The 25,286-nt window shown below is 42.1% G+C and overlaps 1 protein-coding gene across 1 annotated transcript in view; it reads right to left on the bottom strand.

Annotated features, from left to right (window-relative positions):
• Positions 1-25,286, bottom strand: part of XPR1 (xenotropic and polytropic retrovirus receptor 1) — a 149,924-nt gene that overhangs the window by 22,142 nt on the left and 102,496 nt on the right. Inside the window, exons 3-4 of the mRNA XM_056531952.1 lie at positions 571-672; positions 228-451 (exon numbers count right to left, since the gene is read on the bottom strand). Coding sequence (XP_056387927.1) covers positions 228-451; positions 571-672 — 326 coding nt within the window. The remainder of the gene's footprint in view (positions 1-227; positions 452-570; positions 673-25,286) is intronic.

Raw genomic sequence — 25,286 nt, 5'->3', positions numbered from 1 at the left:
CCCCTAGAAACCAACCACCAACCAATATGGAGATTTTTTACAAACTAAAAACTTTCTATAAAATGCCAACTAAAAGCTAATTAACATGGCATATAGCCTGGAGAATGTAGTTTATTCTGGTTGCATGGAGGGGGCTCGAAAACAGGCACAATCCCAGAGACATACGTACATACAGAACTACATAGCATTGGGTAACTATAAAACAAGACGTTACAACTATTTCGTACCTGGTAATTCTGCAATAAGATTAAGCTGAGATAGAACTCGCTGAAAGCAAGTTTCAGGTCCCTAATATTTCTGTGCTGGACTCTCTCCTCATGTGAGAGGGTGAAGACGGCCTTCCTGCGCTGCCTGAGGGCTGGTACCCGGCTGCTTTCCCTTTGTGCATCCAGCGAAGATTGCAGTTCATTTTGTAGGGTAGCTGAGCGTCGTTGAGCCTCCGCTAACTTTTCTGTAATGAAACATGGAATAATCAATTTATTGGATCTGTCACAACTAAAATAAATCTTTCAGTAAAAAAGGTCCAAGTGGCCCATACATTCCCTCCTGCATCCAAGAGAGTCCTGTTACCTGAATAAAAGGTGTTGATTTTGGCAAGCTCTTTCTCACACGTCTGGAAGAACTTTTCTTCAAACTTGGCAAAGTAACGTTTTACAGTATCATCATCTGTTACTGCAAGACAAAAGGGGTGGAGGACAGGGCTGTCAGAATAAGGTGTCAGGTATCAATCACCAAATCTGTAATGGGATTTTATGAAACATTAAGAAGCATTTCCTTAAAATTAAAAAGTAAATCAGAGTCCTTCACTTCTCCTCATCACTAAGAAACACACAATTACAATCTCACAATGTCGTTGTTTCTATGAAAGCTTATGGCAAAGGTGTCGACCCCTCTAAATCTCATTGAGACTGCCAAAGAGAGAGAGAGAGAAGGAGAGAGAGAGAGAGAAGGAGAGAGAAAAGGAGAGAGAAAAGGAGAGAGAAAAGGAGAGAGAAAAGGAGAGAGAAAAGGAGAGAGAAAAGGAGAGAGAAAAGGAGAGAGAAAAGGAGAGAGAAAAGGAGAGAGAAAAGGAGAGAGAAAAGGAGAGAAAAGGAGAGAGAGAGAAGGGAGAGAGAGAGAGAAGGAGAGAGAGAGAGAAGGAGAGAGCAGATATCCACAATCAAAGGTTTAAAAGTAATAGGAGGATAAACTGAGAGAATAGTGGATGCATGGAATAGCAGTACGAGTACAGTAAAGGAGTTTAGGCATGCATGGGATAGGCATCCTTTATACAAGATAGAGCTAGGGACTTACGATAGTATTTAGAATATTGGGCAGATTAGATGGGCCGAATGGTTCTTATCTGCCGACACATTCTATGATTAAAAGCCCTGATGTGTCCAACCTATGCCCATGCAGCTGTCAAAACAATTTGGGGAGAGGGTGTCGGGCAGAAGATTCAGGGGGGGGGGGGGGGGGGACGGACGACCCAGTGGTCTGAGTTCAGAATATCTGCGTGAAAGCTGTAATGTTACCAGTCCTGGTTGACACCCAGATCTCCAAGGAACATTTCTATAAAGTGGATGAAACAGCAGGTCTATGAGCCTTTTTATTTTGAAACAAAATATGTGTTTTTATTCTATAATAAAGACATTATATATATAAGAATGGAAGAAGATTGCCTCTATTCCACAAACGGTGGTGCCAGCGACCAAAAAGCCTGATCAGGGCTTCAATACTATAGAGGAAAGTCCAATGGCGCAGCACTCCAATAAAAAAGGTGCAAATTTATTCACATATATCTAATAACAGCAACGTTTCTGCTCCTATGGAGCCATTTTCAAGCCTTCAGGCTTGAAAATGGCTCCATAGGAGCAGAAACGCTGCTGTTATGAGATATATGTGAATAAATTTGCACCTTTTTTATTGGAGTGCTGCGCCATTGGACTTTCTTATATATATATATATATATATATATATATATATATATATATATATACACACATATATACATATATATATATGGTCAGGACACAAAAGTAGATCCTAGTCGAATTCTGAACACAATGTAGAAGCTATACGGTAAATAGTGAGCGCACCACACACCCCTGCTGTCTGCCACATTAGGGAAGTGCGATTCTCACATGCAATGTGCTTATGATCACAGCAACCATGTCCTTCAGGTCCTTCGCTTGAGGATAATCACAAGTCACAGTTCTCTCATCTGGGAAAAATAGATCCACAACCCCCATAAAATATATGTAGTCAAAGCTTAATGTACGTCTGTGCCAGTTCTCATATCCCCTGCCATCTCTAAGCTCCCATGTTGTTTCCTAGCAGGATCCAAGGCCACATAATAAAGTACTGGAGATACATTATGAGCGTCTGGCCTTGAATACAGATGCCTTCATGATAACAATAGAGAAAGAGAGAGCAGAGGTGAGGAGAATACTGAACGACAGTGACATATGTTTATATACATTATACTGTACTGTCAAGCAAAACTGGTTTGAATATTCTGCATAAATAAGTACTAAAATATAAGTATCAGGATACAACCCAGACTACATACAGCCTAAGCTCCATAGCTTATCAGGCTACATTCTAGGCTCCATACACCAACACTTAAAAGAGCTGTGCGGTATCAAAAACCCATAATCCAGAAGGCTAGAGCGGCATTGTGACTTAAAAAAAATGTTTTCCCCACAGGAGTATCCCTTTAAATCAACTGGTGCCAGGCAGTTAAACAGATTTGTAAATTACTTCTATTAAAAAAATCTTAATCCTTCCAGTACTTTTTAGGTGCTGTATACTACAGAGGAAATGCTTTTCTTTTTGGATTTCTCTGATGTCACGGCCACAGTGCTCTCTCTGCTGACCTCTGCTGTCCATTTTTAGAACTGTCCAGAGCAGGAGAAAATCCTCTGGACAGTTCCTAAAATGGACAGAGTTGTCAGCAGAGAGCACTGTGCTAGTGACATTAGAGAAATTAAAAAAGAAAAGCATTTCATCTGTAGTATACAGCCCCTAAAATGTTTTGGAAGGATTAAGATTTTTTAACAGAAGTAATTTACAAATCTGTTTAACTTTCTGGCACCAGTTGATTTAAAAAAAGTTTTCCACGGGAGTACCCCTTTAAGGGAGAACTCTGGCTAAAATTAACTTATCCCCTATCCAGGATAAGCAGCTGTCCCAGTGGTCGGACCCTGGCTCGCTAAGTGAGGAGCTTATGTTGTCTACCGGTAGACGGCACGCGCTTCATTCATTTCTATGGGAGTGCCAATGATGCCTGAATGATGTTCTGGGATCTTTTCGGCACTCCCATAGAAATGAATAGAGTGCGAGCCAGATGCAGCAAACGCTCCTCACAGAGCTCCGGGTCCCATTCAGGATATTGCGGGGGTCTAAGTAAATAGGTGATAAGTTAATTTTCGATGGAGATCTCCTTTAACAGAATAATAAAGAGCAACAACATAAAAATAGTTCTGTCTCATCTAACATAGTGTTTCCAACTAGTGTGCCTCCAGCTGTTGCAAAATTACAACTCCCATCATGCTGGATGTTGTAGTTTTGCCACAGCTGGAGGCACACTGGTCTAAAGCACTGTGTTGGGTTTGAGATCCCACTGAAATACTTACTGGAGGTATAAGGTAAGTTGCGGGTGGTCAAATGTTTTATCTGCAGGTCCCACTAATCCTGCACCGTAGAGCAGAGCCCCTCTGTTATATACCCTGGCCACTTTCCCTTATTTCATCTCACCTGGCGTCCAGAGCGTATAGGAATAGGAGGATTTCATCAGTAAGATTAGCTACATAGCTTTCTTAGGGCCCACCAGTGCCCCTGAGTCTTTTCTATAGTACCTGAGGGTGCAGATATGCCAATCAGGAGCATAGAAAAGCTAGGTTTAAAGGTCTCACCCAGCTTTTCCAATATTCCTGAATGGCATATCTGCTTATTGCTGTGTGTGACAGTTCAACCCTACAAGGATTACAGAGTCGTGAAACAGAGTCTGTTTCACACACCTTTTCCAGGCTCCAGAATGGCACATCTGCTTAGTACAGCAACCACATGGCCACAATTACAGAGGCTACTTTCTGATTTCTGAAGTGCGCTTGTGCATTAGGTGAAACAGCTATGATGTGGAACATTCACGTTAATTCATTCAATTTATCAGGAAAGGTCCGGATTAAAGGAGAAGTATTGTGTACAAAAACCTTAATACGGGGATAGGTTTCAGATCGAGGGGTTCCGATCACTGAGACACGGCTCTCCGTGAAGCGGCGGCCGACACGCCCCTTCCATATATCTCTATGGGAGAGCCGAAGATAGCCAAACAGCTCTCTCATAATGATATATGGGAGGGGACGTGTTGGCTGCAGCTTCGTGCGGGGGTAGCATGCTCTGTTCCCGGTGAGAGCTGGGGCCCCGTACAGGAGACCGCGGGGGTCCCAGTTGTGCAATCTAAAATGTAGGGGATAAGTTTTTGTACAAAATGTATTTCCTTTAAAAGAAAAACAAACAAAAACAAAAACAGTCCTGCACAGGGCTCTACCCTGGCCAAACTATTCAAGGAGAATCTGACCCGAAGTTAGAGTAGACACCTGTAGATGGCACTAGTGAGACAGCTTTCATCCTTCTGTAGGAGAGTTCAGGGCCTTGCTATAGAAGGAAAAAAGGAAACCTGTTTCCACATCAGAAAATAAAATCACTGCTACTATAATAGGATCCCATGATCATTACAAATGGAAACTTTATTCAAGACATTTTACAGCCTCAATTAAAATTTATTATGTGAAAAAAACGCATGTAAAAGGGGGATAGCATGTATAAGTCAGTAAAGTGGGACCGTGTAAACATGGGATTACATGGAATTAAATCTCTCCAGTAGTAACCTATTGCTTTACAACAGTGTTTCCCAACCAGGGTGCCTCCAGCTGTTGCAAAACTACAACTCCCAGCATGCCCGGACAGCCTTTGGCTGTCCGGGCATGCTGGGAGTTGTAGTTTTGCAACAGTTGGAGGCACCCAGGTTGGGAAACAAGGCTTTATAATATAAACTCCGGTGAATGAATTACCCTTTATTATGTGGTAGTGTAGTGTAGTGTTTTTAGGGTACATTCGCACTGACGGGTTTACAGTGAGTTTCCCGCTAGGAGTTTGCGCTGCGGCAGAAAATTCTGCCGCAGCTCAAACTTGAAGCAGGAAACTTACTGTAAACCCACCCGTGTTTATGTACCCTGTACATTCACATGGGCGGGGGGGGGGGGGGGGGGGGGATGGCAAACCTCCCGCTGTTGCAAAACTACAACTCCCGGCATGTACTGACAGACTGTGCATGCTGGGAGTTGTAGTTTTGCAACAGCTGGAGGCACCCTGGTTGGGAAACAAGGCTTTATAGTATAAACTCCGGTGAATGAACTCGGCACTACAGCCATCATTTTCAATATGAATCACAGGACACGATGTGCAGACACACCCATAGAGAACAGGTGCCCACAGCAGAACCCGTAGGGATGCTGATATCATTTAGCAGTTGGCAAATCGCCCTTAAAGAAAATAGCAGCGTCTTGGTGTTCTTCTCCTAACACTGTTCCGCATTAGTGCACACACATGTATAATAGTAGACGCTGCAGAGAAAATGTATGACTGCATTACATATGAGCTCTCCCAGCAGTGGAAGGACAATCCTCCTCCTCCTCCTCCTCCCTGCACTTGCTCCAAGCCCTGTAACACATGCAACATCGCACCAGCCGTTCTTTTATTGCTTTTTATTTTAATATCCGGATGATTCCACGACTGCTCCAGATTATAATATAGTGAAATGACAAGTGTAGTCACAGGAACAGTACTCGATAATTGGTCAGCGGAGCCCTACGGAGCGGGAAGAGCCGGCCGGGCCCGGACATGACCTCTATTAGATCTCACAGCGGGGGTTCAAATTATTGACGTCCTCTCTCAGAATATACAAAGGGAACAAAAAAAAGACAAAGTAACGTTCTGATTGTCTCTGTGCAAACATACTGAAATAAATGCGACGGGCCACAAAAAATGTCTGAAAATTTCTAAATAAAAAGGCTCCATTTCATTTTTATCCACAAGGACCTGTTACTGTCACACAATGCCCAGGCTTGTTTTATACCCTGATCAGCTGCCGTCCACATTCATGGTTCACACTGGAAGTGTCCAAGAGCGCTAGGGAGGGAAATTCTGCCATGGAATTTACAGGTTTTTTCCGCGCCAAATTCTGTGTTAATTCGGCACAGAATATAGGAGGAAACTGTTTTTTTTTTTTTTGCTGGACTACAACCACCAATTGGAATTTTCCTTTTTATTAATTTTTTTCATGCAAATTTGGGGCAATTTCCGTGCTGATTGTTTTTTTACCATTGACTTCAATGGACTTCTACTCGCGTATTCCCCAAGAAGAATGAACATGTTCTTCCTTCTAGAGGAACAGAATTCCGCGAGCGAAATTTACGCAGTGTGAACAGTGCAGAGTAAAGTTAAAGGGGTATTCCAGGCCAAAACTTTTTTTTATATATATCACCTGGCTCCGGAAAGTTAAACAGATTTGTAAATTACTTCTATTAAAAAAATCTTAATCCTTCCAATAGTTATTAGCTTCTGAAGTTGAGTTGTTGTTTTCTGTCTAACTGCTCTCTGATGACTCACGTCCCGGGAGCTGTGCAGTTCCTATGGGGATATTCTCCCATCACGGGACGTGACATCATCATTGAGCAGTTAGACAGAAAACTTCAGAAGCTAATAACTATTGGAAGGATTAAGATTTTTTAATAGAAGTAATTTACAAATCTGTTTAACTTTCCGGAGCCAGTTGATATATATAAAAAAAGGTTTTGCCTGGAACACCCCTTTAATTATTTCTAAGCGGAGAATTCAAGAGGAATTACTCGAGTAAATTCCTCTTGAATTACTCCGTGTCAGCGCACCCGTAGTGTTCCCAACCAGGGTGCCTCCAGGTGTTGCAAAACTACAACTCCCAGCATGCCTGGACAGCCTTTGGCTGTCCAGGCATGCTGGAAGTTGTAGTTTTGCAACATCTGGAAGCACCCTGGTTGGGAAACACTGATCTATAGATCCCCTTACAGTAAATGTATTACCTAGTTTTATTTTTCCTGAATAAAAACTGATACTGACACATGTTCATTTTTTCTAATCTGTTTCTATTTTTTGATTATTTATTTTTATTTTTTTCAGCATTAATATGGGAGCTGCCATCTTTCCTGAGCTGTTTTTACAGTTGCTTTACGGCAGGACTATAACCATGGACTATAAGTCAACTATGGAAAGGACCTGTCCCATTCAGATGAATTGGAGACACTACTGAGTATTCTCCGTGACCTTTTCAGATGCCATTGCAGAGCCGCAGTCACTAATATGCAGACTTACAGGGGGGCTGTTACTACCTACAAGGGGGAGTGGCTGCTACTATCTACAGGGGGCTACTACTACTTTCCGGGGAGGGGGATTGTTTCGCTGCTACTACATACAGGGGACTGCTACTAACAATTGAATACAGCTGTTCCAGAGGGAGGCTGAGCTTTAGCTCTTGAAAATGGTGTCTTATCTACCGATGTCACTTTTCACTGTAATCCAGTCTGAAGAAAAGCATTACTGGGAAATGATCTATACAGATCCAGAAGTCTCAGCTTAGTTTTAGACCTAGTGACCAGAATGGAAACGGCAAGATTATAAAATATACACAGTAAAATGTAAAAAAATAAATAAAAACAAGACAAATTCTCAAAAAAATATATGGTTAACATTTGATTTAAACAATAGGCCTGATGACAAATTCCCTTTAAGAAATAAACCAGTGTTTCTAAAGATTACAATCCAGCCTTGTCTCCATTTAGCGTCCTCTGTAGTGGTGGTAGATTTTTACTGCCCAATAAGTAACAGTCATAAAGATGCCAAACAAAGCGAAAATCTATTTACCAAGAAAGAGAAAACAAACCTGTCACTATATCCTCACAATCTATTTCATTCGAACACAGAACCACTCTGTTCTGATGGGTAGCTTTGTAACATCTGGGGGTCTACCGTTTGGAGGCCACCGTCTTAAGTTGTTTGCTACAGGCACCTAGAACTTACCAGGATATTTGTGGATCTGTGCCAGAAAGACTGGGCATGCTCCCAAATAATTACATTTTAGGAAATTATTTATTTGAGACCAACTTTTTGATTTATAAAAAAAAATAAAAAAATAAAAAGTTTTGTATAGAAATATACATTCACTTTTCAGCATACATACACATTACTAGACCATATTCCATGCTGCAAATGTGATACATAGAAGAGAGAATCAGTAGCAAAGATTAAAGGGTCATTAAACACAAAGCAAAGATTCGATCCACGAAAAAGGGATGATAGGTCCATGCACAAATTAGTGCTGGGCGGTATGACCAAAAATGTATATCAAGGTATTTTTCAAAACTATGGCGGTTTCACTGTATTTGGGGGGGGGGGGGGGTTTCCTCAGTATAGTGTCAGGTGGTCGGGGGTCTTCACCATGGTACCCAGGGTCTCGGTCGGGCCACCCGGTAACTCTCCATGTCTCCGCAGCTCTGCTTGAGTTTCTCGCACCCGCCGGGAGTTGTAGTCCCCTCCCAGCTCCTCACAGTCAGTTCAGTGCGGCTCGGACTACGTTTCCCAGAGACGCTGTGCGTCCGGACGTTTCTCTACGCCATCATGCATTGGAGTTGGTTGCTATGGAAACGGTATTGCGGTATGTGAAAAATTCATATCGGAACGAAAAAACGCACCGGTATTCGATATGAAGTGGTATACCGCCCAGCACTAGCACAAATATTTAAGAGGTCTAAAAACTGCATGTATGTTGGATAAAGTCACGATCCCGGTGGCAGTGATTTCCATGGACTCCTGTCATCAGTTGTCCTACTCAAGAACATAAATTGCTGTACATGAACAAATTATCATGGTTGATATGAAAGCTGGATTATTCTTGGATTGACTTTTGAATACAGTAAAACACATCCAAAAATACGTTCATGTGGGTGAAAAACAAAAAAACACTCACTAAAAACACGCAAATGCAGAGGATTCCAAAAGATCTTTCTCATAACCGTGTATACATTATTGATGCTCTTATGTGTATATAAAATATTACAGCAGGACAATAAGGTCAGATCTAGAATTTTCTGTCGGCAGTTTATTCTACTGGAGTAAATGATAAGATGCACCGAGTCCTACCATACTTATATTCACTACTACAAAACCTTTCTCTTTATATTTCCCTTAGAAAGATTTTGCACAGGAGAAATGATATCTCCTGAAACTGAACCTAATATTTCATTCCATGTTATATTGTATGAGCTGTAACCTTTCCGTTCCTCATTATGGCTTCTATTATACCAAAAATGGATTCCTTCACACCAGAGCATCTAAACCATTATTAAACAGTATGCAAGAACCTGATCAACGTATTTTTCGGCATATAACACTTTTAAAACTAAAATATGAGGCAGACACCTGCGTGATGTAACTGTATGTCGAGAAATCAAAACCGTGTCATGTCCGGGCCCACAGCAGCTGCCGCTGGTCACTGTACTAAAGTGGCCACAGATAGGCTGCTGATCTTGAACAAGCAGCCGACACCGCGGCCACTTTAAGTCAGTGAACAGCTGTGGCTGCCAGGACTGACAAGTAACGTCCTTGATGTCGGGCTGAGGAGCCGCGTAGAGGAAGCACACCCAAAGACACAGGCCAGGTAATGGAGGGAAAACGAACAAAACAAAAAAAACAGGGGGAGGGGGGGTTGTCTGATGGATGGATCAGAGAGGGTTAAATGACGTGGTAGTGGGGGAAGGGCATGACATGGCAGGGGGGGAGGGATTAGATTGAGGATGAAAGGGAATGACGTGGAAAATGAGGGGGATCAGAGTTGGTGGAATGATGTAGCATTAGTTTTAGAGCTTCAAAGTAATTTATTTACATTTTCCTTTTTACTCAAATTCCCTAGTTAAAATGAGGGTGGGTGTTACACACCAGTGCGTGTTATGCGCCTATAAATACTGCCCAATCAGGAGGAATATAATCCTGCCAACCAGAAACTGACATTTGCTAATTACTTCTGTTTCTCCAATTAAACCTGGTGAGAACTGTTCAGTTCACTTACAGTGGGGCCAAAAGGATTTAGTCAGCTACCAATTGTACAAGTTCTGCCACTCAAAAAGATGAGAGGCCTGTAATTTTCATCATAGGTATACCTCAACTACGAGAGACAGAATGAGAAAAAAAAATCCATAAAATCACATTGTCTGATTTTTTAAGAATTTATTTGCAAATTATGGGTGGGCCCATTCCTCCATGCAGATCTCCTCTAGAGCAGTGATGTTTTGGGGCTGTTGCTGGGAAACATGGACTTTCAACTCCCTCCAAAGGTTTTCTATGGGGTTGAGATCTGGAGACTGGCTAGGCAACTCCAGGACCTTGAAATGTTTCTTACAAAGCCACTCCTTCGTTGCCCGGGCGGTGTGTTTGGGACCATTGTCATGCAGAAAGACCAAGCCATGTTTTATCTTCAATGCCCTTGCTGATGGAAGGAGGTTTTCACTCAAAATCTCATGATACATGGCCCCAATCATGCTTTCCTTTACACAGATCAGATGTCCTGGTCCCTTAGCAGAAAAGCATGATGTTTACACCCCCATGCTTCACAGTAGGTATGGTGTTCTTTGGATGCAACTCAGCATTATTTCACCTCCAAACATGACAAGTTGAGTTTTTACCAAAAAGTTCTACTTTGGTTTCATCTGACCATATGACATTCTCCCAATACTCTTCTGGATCATCCAAATGCTCTCTAGCAAACTTCAGACAGGCCTGGAAATGTACTGGCTTAAGCAGAGGGACACATTTGGCACTGCATGATTTGGGTCCCTGGCGGCGTAGGGTGTTACTGATGGTAGCCCTTGTTACTTTGGTCCCAGCTCTCTGCAGGCCATTCACTTGGTCCTCCCGTGTGGTTCTTGGATTTTTGCTCCCTGTTCTTTTGACCATTTTGACACCACAGGGTGAGATCTTGCATGGAGCCCCAGATCGAGGGAGATTATCAGTGGTCTTGTATGTCTTCCACTTTCTAATAATTGCTCCCACAGTAGATTTCTTCACACCAAGCTTCTTGCCTATTGCAGATTCAGTCTTCCCAGCCTGGTGCAGGTCTACAATTTTGTTTCTGGTGTCCCACAACTCTTTGGTCTTGGCCATAGTGGAATTTGGAGTGTGACTGTTTGAGGTTGTGGACAGGTGTCTTTTATACTAATAACAAGTTCAAACAGGTGCCATTAATACAGGTAACGAGTGGAGGACAGAGGAGACTCTTAAAGAAGAAGTTACAGGTCTGTGAGAGCCCAAAATCTTGCTTGTTTGTAGGTGACCAAATACTTCTTTTCCACCATAATTTGCAAATAAATTCTTTAAAAATCAGACAATGTGATTTTATGGATGTTTTCTCTCATTATGTGTCTCATAATTAAGGTATACCTATGATGGAAAATTACAGGCCTCTATCATCTTTTTAAGCGGGAGAACTTGCACAATTGAATAAATACTAAATACTGACTAAATACTTTTTTGCCCTGCTGTAGCTTATGGTCAAAGACAAGAAGCCGGTTTGGCGAATACAGTAGCAGCATCTGGCAGCAGCACAGAGGCAAATTCCAGGCCGCCCACATCCATCGTCCAAGGATTCTGCGCCAAGTCTCAAAGAGTAAAACAAGAAATCTGCTCGGAACATAGCGCTTATTAGATCAGTTCTATGGACATGTCGGGCATGATTCCATTAACAGAGCTGACAGGTTATGGAAGGGATCAAAGGCGTAACCACTTTCTGAGTCTACAAGAGTGCTGGACGTCTGCTTTCACAATGAGATTTGGGTACAGCACTTTTAAAAGGGTCTTATACCATCTGATACAATTAGTAACTGAATATGAAGAGTGAGTCAATATAATCTGAAAGGATGTTGGTTCATCTAAAGGATTAGATGCACTCAATACCAGGAGAACAAGTGCAGGAACACAAACAAGAACACTAGGCAGTAAACAGCAGCAGCATACATCATTAAAAACTAAGCTAGTAGTAAAAAATACATGATGGAAAATGCACAAAGAATGATTTTCATGTTATGGCTATGTTCACAAGGCAGAATTTCCATACAGAATTTGGCCGGAGATTCTGCCAGAATTTACTGCACATTAGGTTCAATGGAATTATGCTGTTCCATTCAGAAAGCTGAATTTCCACCGTGGAAATTCAGCAAATTTGAATTTTGTCAGAATTCTGTGTTCAGAGAACAGCGAATTCCACCGAAATTCTTTTAAGCAAAGCTTGCGGAATTTGTGCAGAATTGCGCCGTGTGAACACAGCTTATTAAAGGAAGGATATCAACTCTGTGTAAAGAACCTGAAGCTTGTATAAATCCATGGCTAACCTGTTAGGTTAGTTATGAGGACAACATAATGACAGACATGATGTTTACAATGGTCCTGTTGCTATGTAGAGTAGTTTAGCAGCACTTACACTCAAGTATGCAGTGTGTGCTCTCTGATGGCTCTGGTTTCTTGCCTTTTGAGACTATAGCCAGGAAATGATTTATCTCCAATACAGAATTCTACAGATACTTACAATTGCAGAACTGCACTTCCTCTCTCCCTGTCCCTCAATGTCCCATTAAAGCTCTCTACATCTTTTTTCACAACCTCTTTAGAAGGGAATCTGAAGGACATATAGTGTGCTCATTCCTGATGAGTAGGGATGTCCTGATACCATTCATTTTTAGACCGAGTACGATTACCAATAAAAATAATTTTTAAGTACTTGCAGATACCAATTACTGATACTTTTTTTTCAATGTCATGTGACAGTTTTTTTTTTTTTTTTAAAGGGGGTGATTCAAACTTTTATTATTATTATTATTATTACAATTTTTTACATGCAATCTGAAGATTGCATACACTGATCAATGCTATGCCATCGGCGCGCCTTTACCACTGTCTGCAGTACAGGAGCAAAGATCGGATGGCATGGATCTATAGCGATCTATAGCATTCACCGCTTCCCTCACTATACCTCTACATGGTCGAAGTGGCTTGAATTTAAAGGCTCCAAGTTTGGCAACTGGAACTGAAAATTAGTAGTCACCAGCCCTGCTAATATAGCCCACCCTCTTGCTTAACTGTGTCTCCCTATTCCTTCTTTTATCTTTTCCCATGCCTATTTTCAGTGTTACTGGGCCGTCTATTTTGGTCATGTTGAACAACAGACATGTCATTGAGTCTCTAGCAACAAGTGATGTAAATTGTTCTGTTCACATTTGCCACATCCGTCACTCAAGGAACACCGGCAGCAACTGATAGACCCAACTGATTTGTGAATGGGAAAGCTGCCCTGTAGGAGCCAATAAAACCTGGATGACCGCTCCTGTGGACGTTGTAAAGGTGGCCATGCTAGTTGTCACCCAGAAACCAGTGAATGCCAGTTTGAACAACCCTTTGGGTTGGGGTTGCCCTTTCCTTAGTTACTTTATGCATACCAGAGGGCTAGCAAAGGCAAGCACACAAAACATAGGTGTATTTAGTTCAGGATATGTTCACATCGGGTGGATACACTAGGGCTACCATAACGCACTGCCTATTTGTAAGCTTGGATTTGTGTGAATCACATCCACACATTGTGAAAAAAAAAATTAGCATTAGGATTATAGAGTCCAGAAACAAGCACTACTCCTGTCTGTACAGTGGATTAACTTCAGTATAGATGAATGAATAGTAATCGGTGGTGCTTATCCCTCGCTAGTGCAAAACATCAAGTGCAAAGAAGCAAAAAAGTAGAAAGGAGGGCAGAAACTCACCATTAATTCTTCAAGCTTTATTTCAAAACATTAAGATATGGGTTAAAAACATTCCAACATAGCAGTGTTTAGGTACAGATGCCTGGGCCTGGCTGGCAAAGTGAAAAAAAAATTGCAGCAAAGCCACAAATAACCTGGTCTGTGGTGCAGATTTATCAATTTATGCTGTGAATACACTGCTAAATCTGGGTGAACCAGCTGGGGTACATTTCAGCTAAAACTTACGCCTATGTGCAGATGTACATTTTAGTAAATCTGACAGAGGAGCAAACATCCACCCCTCTTTTACTAAGCTCCATCCACATTTGAAAGGTTGGTGAAAAGTTTTATGAAAAGTCGTAATATTTTGTGTAAACTGGGGTATATGCACAATTCATTGTGACTTTTCTTTTTTACGTCTGCAAAAGTATGATAAATTCCCTCAATTCTGCACTAAAATCCATGATCTGATGTGCATTTGCAGGTGCAGATAAATTGCAGCATTTCCTGTATGTTTAATGTCTATTGTTGATTAGAAGACGATGGTACAACACAAATTATAACAGGAATTAAAATGAATAATCCATGAACCTGCTGGTGCTAAAGTTTAGGATGGTTACAATTATATGCACAGTGCATGTCATTTAATATTACAGTATTGTACATTTGCAGGTCACACGGGCAGATAACATTAGTGCTAAGCCTACTAACATAATGAAGTACAGTCCAGTAAAGTACTAAAAGAGTACAGGCCTCCTTCTAGTGGATCCAGCCTTGTGGGCATTATTGTTCAGGATAAAACATAATTAGTTCTGCACACTGCTAGCACATCAGAGGGATTTGTTGTGAGGGATCTATAAATCACAGCTATAATAGTGTAACTCCTATTAGTTTAAGAGCTGTATCATTCAGATTAAACACTCATTATGACTATCTGATGGAAAAAGGAAATCTTTCTCGCTCTGCACATGGTTCGAAGCCGTCGGCATCTCTCTCTAACAGGTACCCATGTTACGGAAGGTGCTCCGGCCGCCTCAGGCCACGGAGGTAATTATCAGAGCAGATGTGGTTTATTGGAAAATGAAAATCTGCTCTTTTTTTATTAAAGAAGCAGAAGCTATTACTGACGGCAACAGAAGAGCTGACTGACAACTGAGGTGGATGATTTACTGGGGCAGGGACAGAAGACAAGCAAACGTTTGGTTGGGGTGGCCAGGGAATTATTAGCAGTAAAGAGGTCCCACAACAGGATGGAAAGTTTATATGCAGAACAGCTGAGTTTATATGCCATTAAACTAATACTATAGCAAGAAAACAGATTGGAAAGATCTGACTTCTCTCTTTGGCATTTGGGCTTTTTTAAGCTGCAAGTAAATGCTATAGCCCAAAAACTCCCTCAAAAATATGCACCAAAATATTTACCAGTTCTAAAAGGCTCAAAAGAAGTTCCTTGTACTTGATTTTATAGACTTAATTATAAACATCCAATTAAACTATACAGGACAAATACAATTTCCTTTCTGGGAGATCGCGTGCCTTGGGGGGGGGGGGGGGGGGTACCCAGTGGTTGGACCTCCCGCGTTCTTAAACTTATCCTGGCCTACTCCTTTAATATTGAAAAATATTTTAATGGGCACTGTCAAACTCAAAAAAACACTTTATATGTTGTACATCTTGGCAAAACGTTAACCTTTCTAATATACTTTACAAAAGTGTACTCTCTCCTTTTCAAAACACAACACTAGGGGTCCCAATACTGTGCAGAACATAATCATATACGGCCGTAGCATCAACTTTGTCCCAGCTGAAGCACAGGCAAGGACAAAGTCCAGTAAGGGTGGGACTAGCACTCCTGTCCTATGAGACTGCAGCATGAAAACAGAGAGGAGGGGGTTACAGAACAGCCTGCAGTGATTGGATGAAGAGACCCAGCACAGCAAACCAGACTCAGGGAGGAAGAGGAGTCATGCAGAGTGAGAACAGACATGGATATAGGTGCTAGACACATAGAAATGATAAGTGCATGATCAGGATTAGGTACAGAGTAACATAGAACATTTTCTTGTGGGATATGGCAGCCACTCTTATTTTGAAGCTGGAGTTTAAGACAATATATTTCTAGCAACTCCAACTCCACCCAACTGATTCCTACTATGCAGCCCTTCATAGAGGTTGGCTGATTACTTGGTACACGAAGGTAGGGAAGTACAGAAAAGGCGGGGGTTCTGTATCCCAAGCGCTACTGTTAAATGACACCGGTAGGCCAGAAGGTACACAGGGTGCTTTTTATTCGTACATAAAAAGGTACAACTGGACAACGCGTTTCGGCATGCTCACGCCTTCCTCAGGTCCACAACATAAATTATTGTGGCGTCCTGTGTGGCGGTTCCTGTGTACTGGCAGCATAATAATTTATGTTGTGGACCTGAGGAAGGCGTGAGAGCACGCTGAAACGCGTTGTCCAGTTGTACCTTTTATGTACGAATAAAAAGCATCCTGTGTACCTTCTGGCCTACCGGTGTCATTTAACAGTAGCGCTTGGGATACAGAACCCCCGCCTTTTCTGTACTTCCCCTACCTATATATAGCCTTTCTGTTGCCCAGCCCTGGGCACAACGGACAAGGGGGTACCAAGCAGCAAGCTGTTACTGTCCACCCCACACCACTCCAGAGTTGCGCCATATACGTCGCACTGCTTCTAGAGGTGTGGTGTTGGGATTCCTTCATCTCTCTTCTTCCTTATCAAGAAGTATACAACCTACTACGCCAGAGAGCGCCCCATAGCTTTTTCTCTTCTCCTCCCTCTCTTGGTACACGAAGCAGAGACATTTTAGAACAGTTTTTCCCAACCCAGTCCTCAAGGCACACCAACAGTCCAGGATTTTAATTTTTCCCTGTTCTATTCCAATGGAGTAACTGAAAACACCCGGAATGTTGGTGTTCCTTGAGGACTGGGTTGGGAAACACTGCTTTAGAAGATACTATTACAGTTGTCCAAAATGGCCATATATGATCGATTACATCTAGTGAGTGATGGTCTGCGATGTTCTAGACAAAACAGTTTCTTTAAAGTGACATGTACACACACCCATTTCTCTCCCCTGTGGTCTTTTACGCACATTTGTGAGTGTTTCGATCGACCCATATACACTGAACTGCTCGTAATTACTGGACAAATACTTCAAACAAGGCGGATTTATTCTCAGAAGATTATAAGTCATCGATGTGCTAAAATAATAGCTCACAGATAAAATGTGCCTGACAATCATTTGCACATACTGTCAGATATCATCACATTTCATCTAATATGTATAGCTTCCTAAAGACAAACAACCTGTAGCTCAGCTGAACAGGTCTTCAGTTCAGGTTGAGCCGGTCTCGTTGGTAGGCAATTCGGAAGAACATTGACGGGTTGTAAGAAAATGAATTAGTAATACTACACTGTTCAATAAAAAGAGGCAGCTATAAAAACTGGATATAAAATTAACCAAGTTTGTAAGCTAGGATGTAGAATGCTCATAAGTGATTCATTCTAGCGCACAACGTGTTTCATGAGCTGTATTGGTTACATTTCGATCCTCCTGCAAAGAGCGAACAACTGCCAGGCACTTGGTGAAGTGTTGTCACTGTGTCAACAAGACTCCCTTTTGCTGCATTGTATCGTGCGCAGTGGAGGCGTCCAATCATAGAGCTCTCTGCTTGCGGTTACCATGTCACCCCAGAAACCTCTTGATTGTCACACAAAGGAAACCACCACCTCCCAACCACAAAACATTCTGCACCAATGCTGCCCCCATTTAGAGCATGCAACATTACCCACAACCCCCACGCCCAGTATGACCACTAACAGCCACCTGCTGTCACCTAGCACTGGAGGGCTGAGCAGCTATATTCTGCAACTATCCAAGCGGGAAGGTGTTGATAGACTTGTGCTTAGCAGGTCTCAGAGAAAAGGCACGTGTCAATTGAGAAACTCAGCAGGTTCCCAAATACACAGAGATTAAATGGAAAAATCTTCAAGGTCAAAGACTGTAGACTATAAATCTATGAGGATACAGATTTATGGGAAATCATGCAATATCTAAGGCTACCTCGGACATTAAAATATCTCACCTATAGAATTGACCATGCTTTAAATACATTTGCCAACACCATAAATGCATTTTGTTACCTGATGCCCCCACAGATAGAGATTTCGTATATCTAGGGTAGCAGTAAGTCGTAGGTTAAGGAGATAGAATGTATCAGATTCTAGCAGGTAGAGAGATACATTGATGTGGTACAGGTACTATGTATGGAGGGGTTACGACAGGAAAATGTCCATCTGTAAGAGGTACAGGGTTAATATACAAACTGGGCTCCAGCTGAGAAGAGGTTAATGAAGTTGTGAAAAAATGATAAAGAGCAGACATCCCCTCCCTTGAGTAAGCAGCAATCAGAGTTCTTATGCACATTATATGCAGCCGGGAGGGATTGGAAAGGGGAAGAGGAGGGGGGTTGTAGAGAGAGATGGAATCTGTGACCCCACTGACACATTTCAAGCGCGTTTAAAATGGCAGCAAATAGCTGCTCTAGAGAAAATTGTATTTTTTGTTCCATAGAAAGAGGAGGGATGGGGGAGCGAGGGTGGGTGCTGTGCGTTGGAGTGAGTGGAAGCGATAATGCACAATTGCTAATCCTACAGCAGCACCTGCCAAGACCATCATGTTTTTGTCTTTATAGAAACCTTTACACTGTTTCCTGGAGAAAAGATTTCAGGACACTGAAGTGGAGCGAACCAATGACCAGAGGCGAAAAAAAATGCTGCCAATGTTTTTAAAGACAAACCATTCGTCAATCATAAATGGGGGCATGCATGTTCACAAAAATACAGGATCAAGTGCTTGAGAATTAAGAACAAGACCAACCTGGCAAAGCTGCTTTCACATCACGTTTGTAGTGTACTTATTCTTTAAGTGCCTGCAAAGCTTTCCATGCATATGTGAACTGTAACTCTAGGCGCCTTTCCACCTAAAAACAGCCAAAATTAAGGATTCATTCGGCCTCCGTCAGGGTGGTAGATTCCACCATTCAACTCAGGGGCATCAAACAAAAATAGGAAGTGTTCCTATCATTTGAAAAACTTTTGACGTGTCACAGAGACCTGTCAAAAGTTTTGACTATTCAGGGTCTGGGTGTTCAGATCCCTATCTCAACATAGGATAAGGCACCAAAGATTTACTATTAAAGGGGTTATCCAGGAAAAAACATTTTTTTTTTACTCGTGGTTCAGGTAGCATGAAAAGTGGTGACAGGTTCTCTTATAAGTGTAACGGTCATTTGGAAAAAAATCCCTGATGTCACAGACATGTCAAACATTGATCCGAAAGTCTTGGGTTTTCAGACCCCTACCAATCATTAGAACGAGCAAGAAGTCGTCTGTGTTGAGCGCCGCTCTCACCATCTCTCTGCAGGAGACAGACTTAAAGGGGTATTCCAGGAAAAACCTTTTTATATAGATCAACTGGCTCCAGAAAGTTAAACAGATTTGTAAATTACTTCTATTAAAAAATCTTAATCCTTTCAGTACTTATGAGCTTCTTAAGTTTAGGTTGTTCTTTTCTGTCTAAGTAATCTCTGATGACACGTGTCTCGGGAACCGCCCAGTTTAGAAGAGATTTGCTATGGGAATTTGCTTCTAAACTGGGCGGTTCCCGAGACACGTGTCATCAGAGATTACTTAGACAGAAAAGAACAACCTTAACTTCAGAAGATCATAAGTACTGAAAGGATTAAGATTTTTTAATAGAAGTAATTTACAAATCTGTTTAACTTTCTGGAGCCAGTTGATATATATAAAAAGGTATTTCCTGGAATACCCCTTTAAGTCTGTCTCCTGCAGAGAGATGGTGAGAGTGGCGCTCAACACAGACGACTTCTTGCTCGTTCTAATGATTGGTAGGGGTCTGAAAACCCAAGACTTTCGGATCAATGTTTGACATGTCTGTGACATCAGGGATTTTTTTTTCAAATGACCGTTACACTTATAAGGGAACCTGTCACCACTTTTAATGCTACCTGAACCACGAGTCATCAGGATGGTCCCCAGTGGCTTTGACCTTCTCCGGCCAGCCTTAAAGGGGTATTCCAGCCAAATACATCTTATCCCCTATCCAAAGGATAGGGGATAAGAGGTCTGATCGCAGGGGTCCCACAGAAGTTTAAGAGACTGGAGACACAGCCTGGCATAGAATGTGGGTGCTGCACGGAGATCACTGTGGGGGGTCCACTATCTTATCCCCTATCCTTTGGATAGGGAATAAGATGTATTTGGCTGGAATACCCCTTTAAAAGGTAGATTTCTCGCTGTCGTTAAACAAGGAGAGATCAATCGATCAAGGTCGGTAGGGCAGGAACTGCCCTGATGATGCATGGTTCAAGCAGCATGAAAGTGTTGACAGGTTCTCTATAAGTAATAAAGGTTCAGTGTGGTATTTCGGCTGTAGTACTAAGCAAGGAACATTTTGATATCTAGGTTGACAACTTATTTTCAGCTGAGGCAACTAGATTCATTTATCTTCAAAAACAATACAGTGGTCCCTCAAGTTACAATATTAATTGGTTCTGGGACGACCATTGTATGTTGAAACCATTGTATGTTGAGACCAGAACTCTATGGAAACCTGGTAATTGGTTCTAAAGGCACCAAAATGTCATCCAAAAATAGGAAAATGTGAGAATTAAAGAAAAATAAGCAGATAACTAATAAAGATAAAGCAAGTCCTTACATATAAACGTAAGAAAGAGCTGCTGGGAGCTGTAAATCACTGTCTATGTCAGTGTTTCCCAAGCAGGGAGCCTCCAGCTGTTGCAAAACTACAACTCCCAGCATGCCCGGACAGCCAAAGGCTGTCCGGGCATGCTGGGAGATGTAGTATTGCAACAGCTGGGGGCACCCTGCTTGGGAAGCACTGGTCTATGTAGAGGACAGGAGTTTCTTCGGGGTCCTCTACAGTACACGCAATGTCCTTAAAAAGTAACATGGAGCCGCCCTCACCTGGTGTCCAAAGGAGCAGATAATCCTGGCCCAAAGAGTAGTACAGAACATGTAATACCTCCCTGTAGTCTAGGGGGCGCTACGAGACACCAGTCAGTGCATACACTTCAGTAATACAGGAGTTTTACCAGTGAATGCCAATTCTGATTGGTCAGTTTATTGACACGTTTCACAGATCTGGACTGTCTGTAGCATTGTATGTTGAGTCTGGTTTCAACTTACAATGGTCCAGAAAAGACCATTGTATGTTGAAACTATTGTATGTTGAGGCCATTGTAAGTTGAGGGATGACTGTAACATGTTATTGAATATTAAAAATGAAAGCTCGCGTGGAGCTGCCTGGCATTGATCCTACCATCATTTCTTGGCCTAGTAAACCCTGAGGCAGTATTCAGAGACGCTGATCTTGTGGCTATTTTCAGCAGCTGTCCAGATGGAAAAAATATTCTTGTCTTTGATATAACAGGATGTACGATACCTTTAATTATATACTTTCCAAGAAAATAAGGACGGCATGTAATGTGCTAAACATAGGACGATGGGAGAGGGCGATCAGGTATTGGGTCCCTGTCGAATAAAAAATAACATTCTATACAAGACCATGCAAGGAGGCGACCGAAAACATCTGTTGCTTGAGTACAGCAATGTATATGAGACATGTCCTATTGAGGGAACAAGCCACGTATTGTGCATCAAATTAGACGGGCACAAAAGCCAATTACTTACATCCCAGTGAGGTATTGCTGCACCTGCCCACGTATCTATTGTAAAAGAAAAGGGCTTAGATACAGAACGCTGAAGGTATGTAACAAAATAGGCACTAATTACATTTACAGTAGACGGGAGGGGGAACGGACAAGAACAGCAACTAAGGCAGGAAAAGAGCAGAATATTTTTATCATTACTAGAGTAATTTTATATATATATATATATATATATATATATATATATATATATACACATACACACAACCAAGTGAGCTATATATGTTAATACCGAAAAAAAGCCATGTAAGTTCCTAACCAGCATATAACCCATGTGTGTTGGCAAAAAGCACCCCCAGCATCACAGTAAGGCTGGGTCCACATGGCATATTTTTCCAAAATACGTACTAAATAAAGAACAAGTCACTGAATTATAAGCCAAAAAAATGTAGGTGTCACAATTCAGTGTGAACTGTGGCACACTTTTTTTTTCAGGTGCAATAAGCGCCAAAATGTATTCTAAAAACTTCTAATATAGACACAGTCTAAGGGTATGTTCACACCATGTTATTTGGGCACATTTTGGACTCTAAGGGGGAGAATTATCAAAACCTGTCTAGAGGAGTTGCCCATAGCAACCAGATTGATTGATGGCAAATCAGCATCTTTTCCTCTAGACAGGTTTTGATAAATCTCCCCCTAAGGGTATGTTTTTCTTGGATGTATTTTGAATGTTAAAAGGGTACTCTGGTGGAAAACATTTTGTTTTTAAATCAACTGATGCCACAAAGTTAAAGGGGTACTCCGCCCCTAGACATCTTTTCCCCTATCCAAAGGATAGGGGATAAGATGTCAGATCACCGCGGTCCCGCTGCTGGGGAGCCCTGGGATCCCCGCTACGGCACCCCGCTAACATTACAGCACAGAGCGAGTTCGCTCTGCACGTAATGACAGGCAATACAGGGGCCGGAGCATCGTTACATCACGGCGTCGCCCCTCGTGACATCACGGCCCGTCCCCTTAATGCAAGTCTATGGGAGGGGGCGTGACGACCGCCACGCACCCTCCCATAGACTTGTATTGAAAGGGGTGGGCCATGATGTCACGAGGGGCGGAGCCATGACGTAACGATGCTCCGGCCCCTGTATTGCCCGTCATTACGTGCAGAGCGAACTCGCTCTGTGCTGTAATGATAGAGGGGTGCTGCAGCGGGACCAGGGCGATCTGACATCTTATCCCCTATACTTTGGATAGGGGATAAGATGTCTAGGGGCGGAGTGCCCCTTTAAAAAGATTTGTAAATTTTTCTATAAAAAATTCTTAATCCTTCCAGCACTTATTAGCGGCTGTATACTTTAGAGGAAATTCTTTTCTTTTTGGATTTCTTTTCTGTCACGATCACAGTGCTCTCTTCTGACACCTCTGTCCATTTTAGGAACTGCCCAGAGCAGCATATGTTTGCTATGGGGAATTTCTCCTGCTCTGGACAGTTCCTGACATGGAAAGAGGTGTCAGCAAAGAGCACTGTGGTCGTGACAGAAAAGAAATCCAGAAAGAAAAAATAATTTCCTCTGTAGTATACAGCCGCTAATAAGTACTGGAAGGATTAAAAGATTTTTTAATAGAAGTAATTTACAAATCTGTTTAACTTTCTGGCATCAGTTGATTAAAAAATAAAAAAAGTTTTCCACAGGAGTACCCCTCTAAGGGTATGTTCACACTTCATTCACGTGCCAAAAAAAAAACCACAAGCAAAGCAGATCATATGGCTTTCAATGAGGACAGACATCATAGCTGACGCAACAGAATAAGTGGTCAAGAGTGAAGATACACAGCAGAACTCCAAGTCTATACTTCAGCTGTGTATTGCACTGTTCCTAAGTGAAATCTGTGTACATTTATTCTGGCACAAATAACTGGTCACGTCAGGTCCTTGTCAAAGATAAAGGCACCTGACAAAGACTAGAGTTGTGTTTTCCAACCAAGGTGTCTCCAGCTGTTGCAAAACTACAACTCCCAGCATGTCCGGACAGCCTTTTAGGCACATTGGTTGGAAAATACTGATCTATATGTGTATGATGGTCTCGACTCTACGTTGACACTGGGTGTCAGAGGAGAGAAAGGTCAGGCAAGTGTCCCCCCGCAGAATACATGTCTGAGTGTATGCTGTCCCGGTATGCTGGGAGTTGTAGTTTTGCAACAGCTGCATGCACACTGGTTGAGAAACACTGGACTAGCAGGACCCTAGCTGTCTGGGCACGCTGGGAGTTGTAATTTTGCAACAGCTGGAGGCACTGGACTAGAGAATACCTCTCTGACCCTTGTGAAGATCACATAGTTAGGTGTATCTGCCCCCATTTTCTTCTTGACATATTATTAACCTAACCCAGTTTTGACTCACTACAGAGACCCCTCAACTTACATTGGCCTCAACATACAATAGTTTCAACATACAATGGTCTTTTCTGGACCATTGTAACTTGAAACCCGACTCAACATACAATGTACAGACAGTCCAGATCTGTGAAACCTGTCACAACTGCAAGAACTGACCAATCAGAATGGGCATTCACTCTTAAATCACCTCTATTACTGAAGTGTATGCACTGACTGGCTGTCTGGTAGCGCCCCCTACAGTACAGGGAGGAACTACAAGTTCTGTACTACTCCTCACCTGTGCCAGGGTTAGCTGCTCCTTTTGGACACCAGGTAAGGGTGGCTCCATTTGGGACACTGGGTGTACTGTATAGGACCCTGAAGAAGCTCCTGTCCTCTACATAAACCATTGTTTCCCAACCAGGGTGCCTCCAGCTGTTGCAAAACTACAACTCCCAGCATGCTGGGAGTTGTAGTTTTGCAACAGCTGGAGGCACCCTGGTTGGGAAACACTGACATAGACAGTGATTACAGCTCCCAGCAGATCTTTCTTACTTTTATATGTAAGGATTTGCTTTATCTATATTAGTTATCTACTTATTTTTCTTTAATCCTCACTTTTTCCTATTTTTGGATGACATTTTGGTGGCTTCAGAACCAATTACCAGGTTTCCATAGAGCTATGGTCTCAACATACAATGGTTTCAACATACAATGGTCGTCCTGGAACCGATTAATATTATAACTTGAGGGACCACTGTATTTTATTGTCTGCATTACATAGGCTTTTATTAAAGGCATCTACATGTGAGAAGCAATAATGTGTATGCAGAAGACTTGTATATAGGAGCAAAAATTAAAAGGCAAACCAATTATATATAAAGGACCTTGAAGGGCTAAACAGAGGAGACGTTAAAAGCGTGGGGGCTCTGAGCAGAGGTAAGTGCGGTCTTCAAGGTCACAGTCTGTCCTTCATCCTACACATACATATAATGTGCAATTAGAAGGATCTACATTTTACATGTACACAAAAAGGACAACACTACAGCAGTATATGAGACAGCTGCAGCGCTACGTAACAATTTCCATTACACGTCAATAAGGACCCCCTAATCACAGGACCACCCGTGATATCGCTCCTCTAATCAGGACTCTAGGAATCTGTCAGATCTTAAAAGATTTCTCCACCATTAACTAAAACAGAAAGATGAAATAACCGCATTTGGTAAAAGGACGAGCTTGGCTAAAAGAAAACATATCAAAGCGGAACGATTAAAACAATACGGCATAAATAATTAAAGGACGGATTGAAGCGCGCTG

The sequence above is a fragment of the Hyla sarda genome, chromosome 7 (genome assembly GCF_029499605.1).
Source record: "Hyla sarda isolate aHylSar1 chromosome 7, aHylSar1.hap1, whole genome shotgun sequence".
In the NCBI taxonomy this organism is placed as follows: domain Eukaryota; kingdom Metazoa; phylum Chordata; class Amphibia; order Anura; family Hylidae; genus Hyla; species Hyla sarda.
The sequence above is the reverse complement of the archived record's forward strand: the minus strand, read 5'-3'. Positions and strand labels throughout refer to the sequence as shown.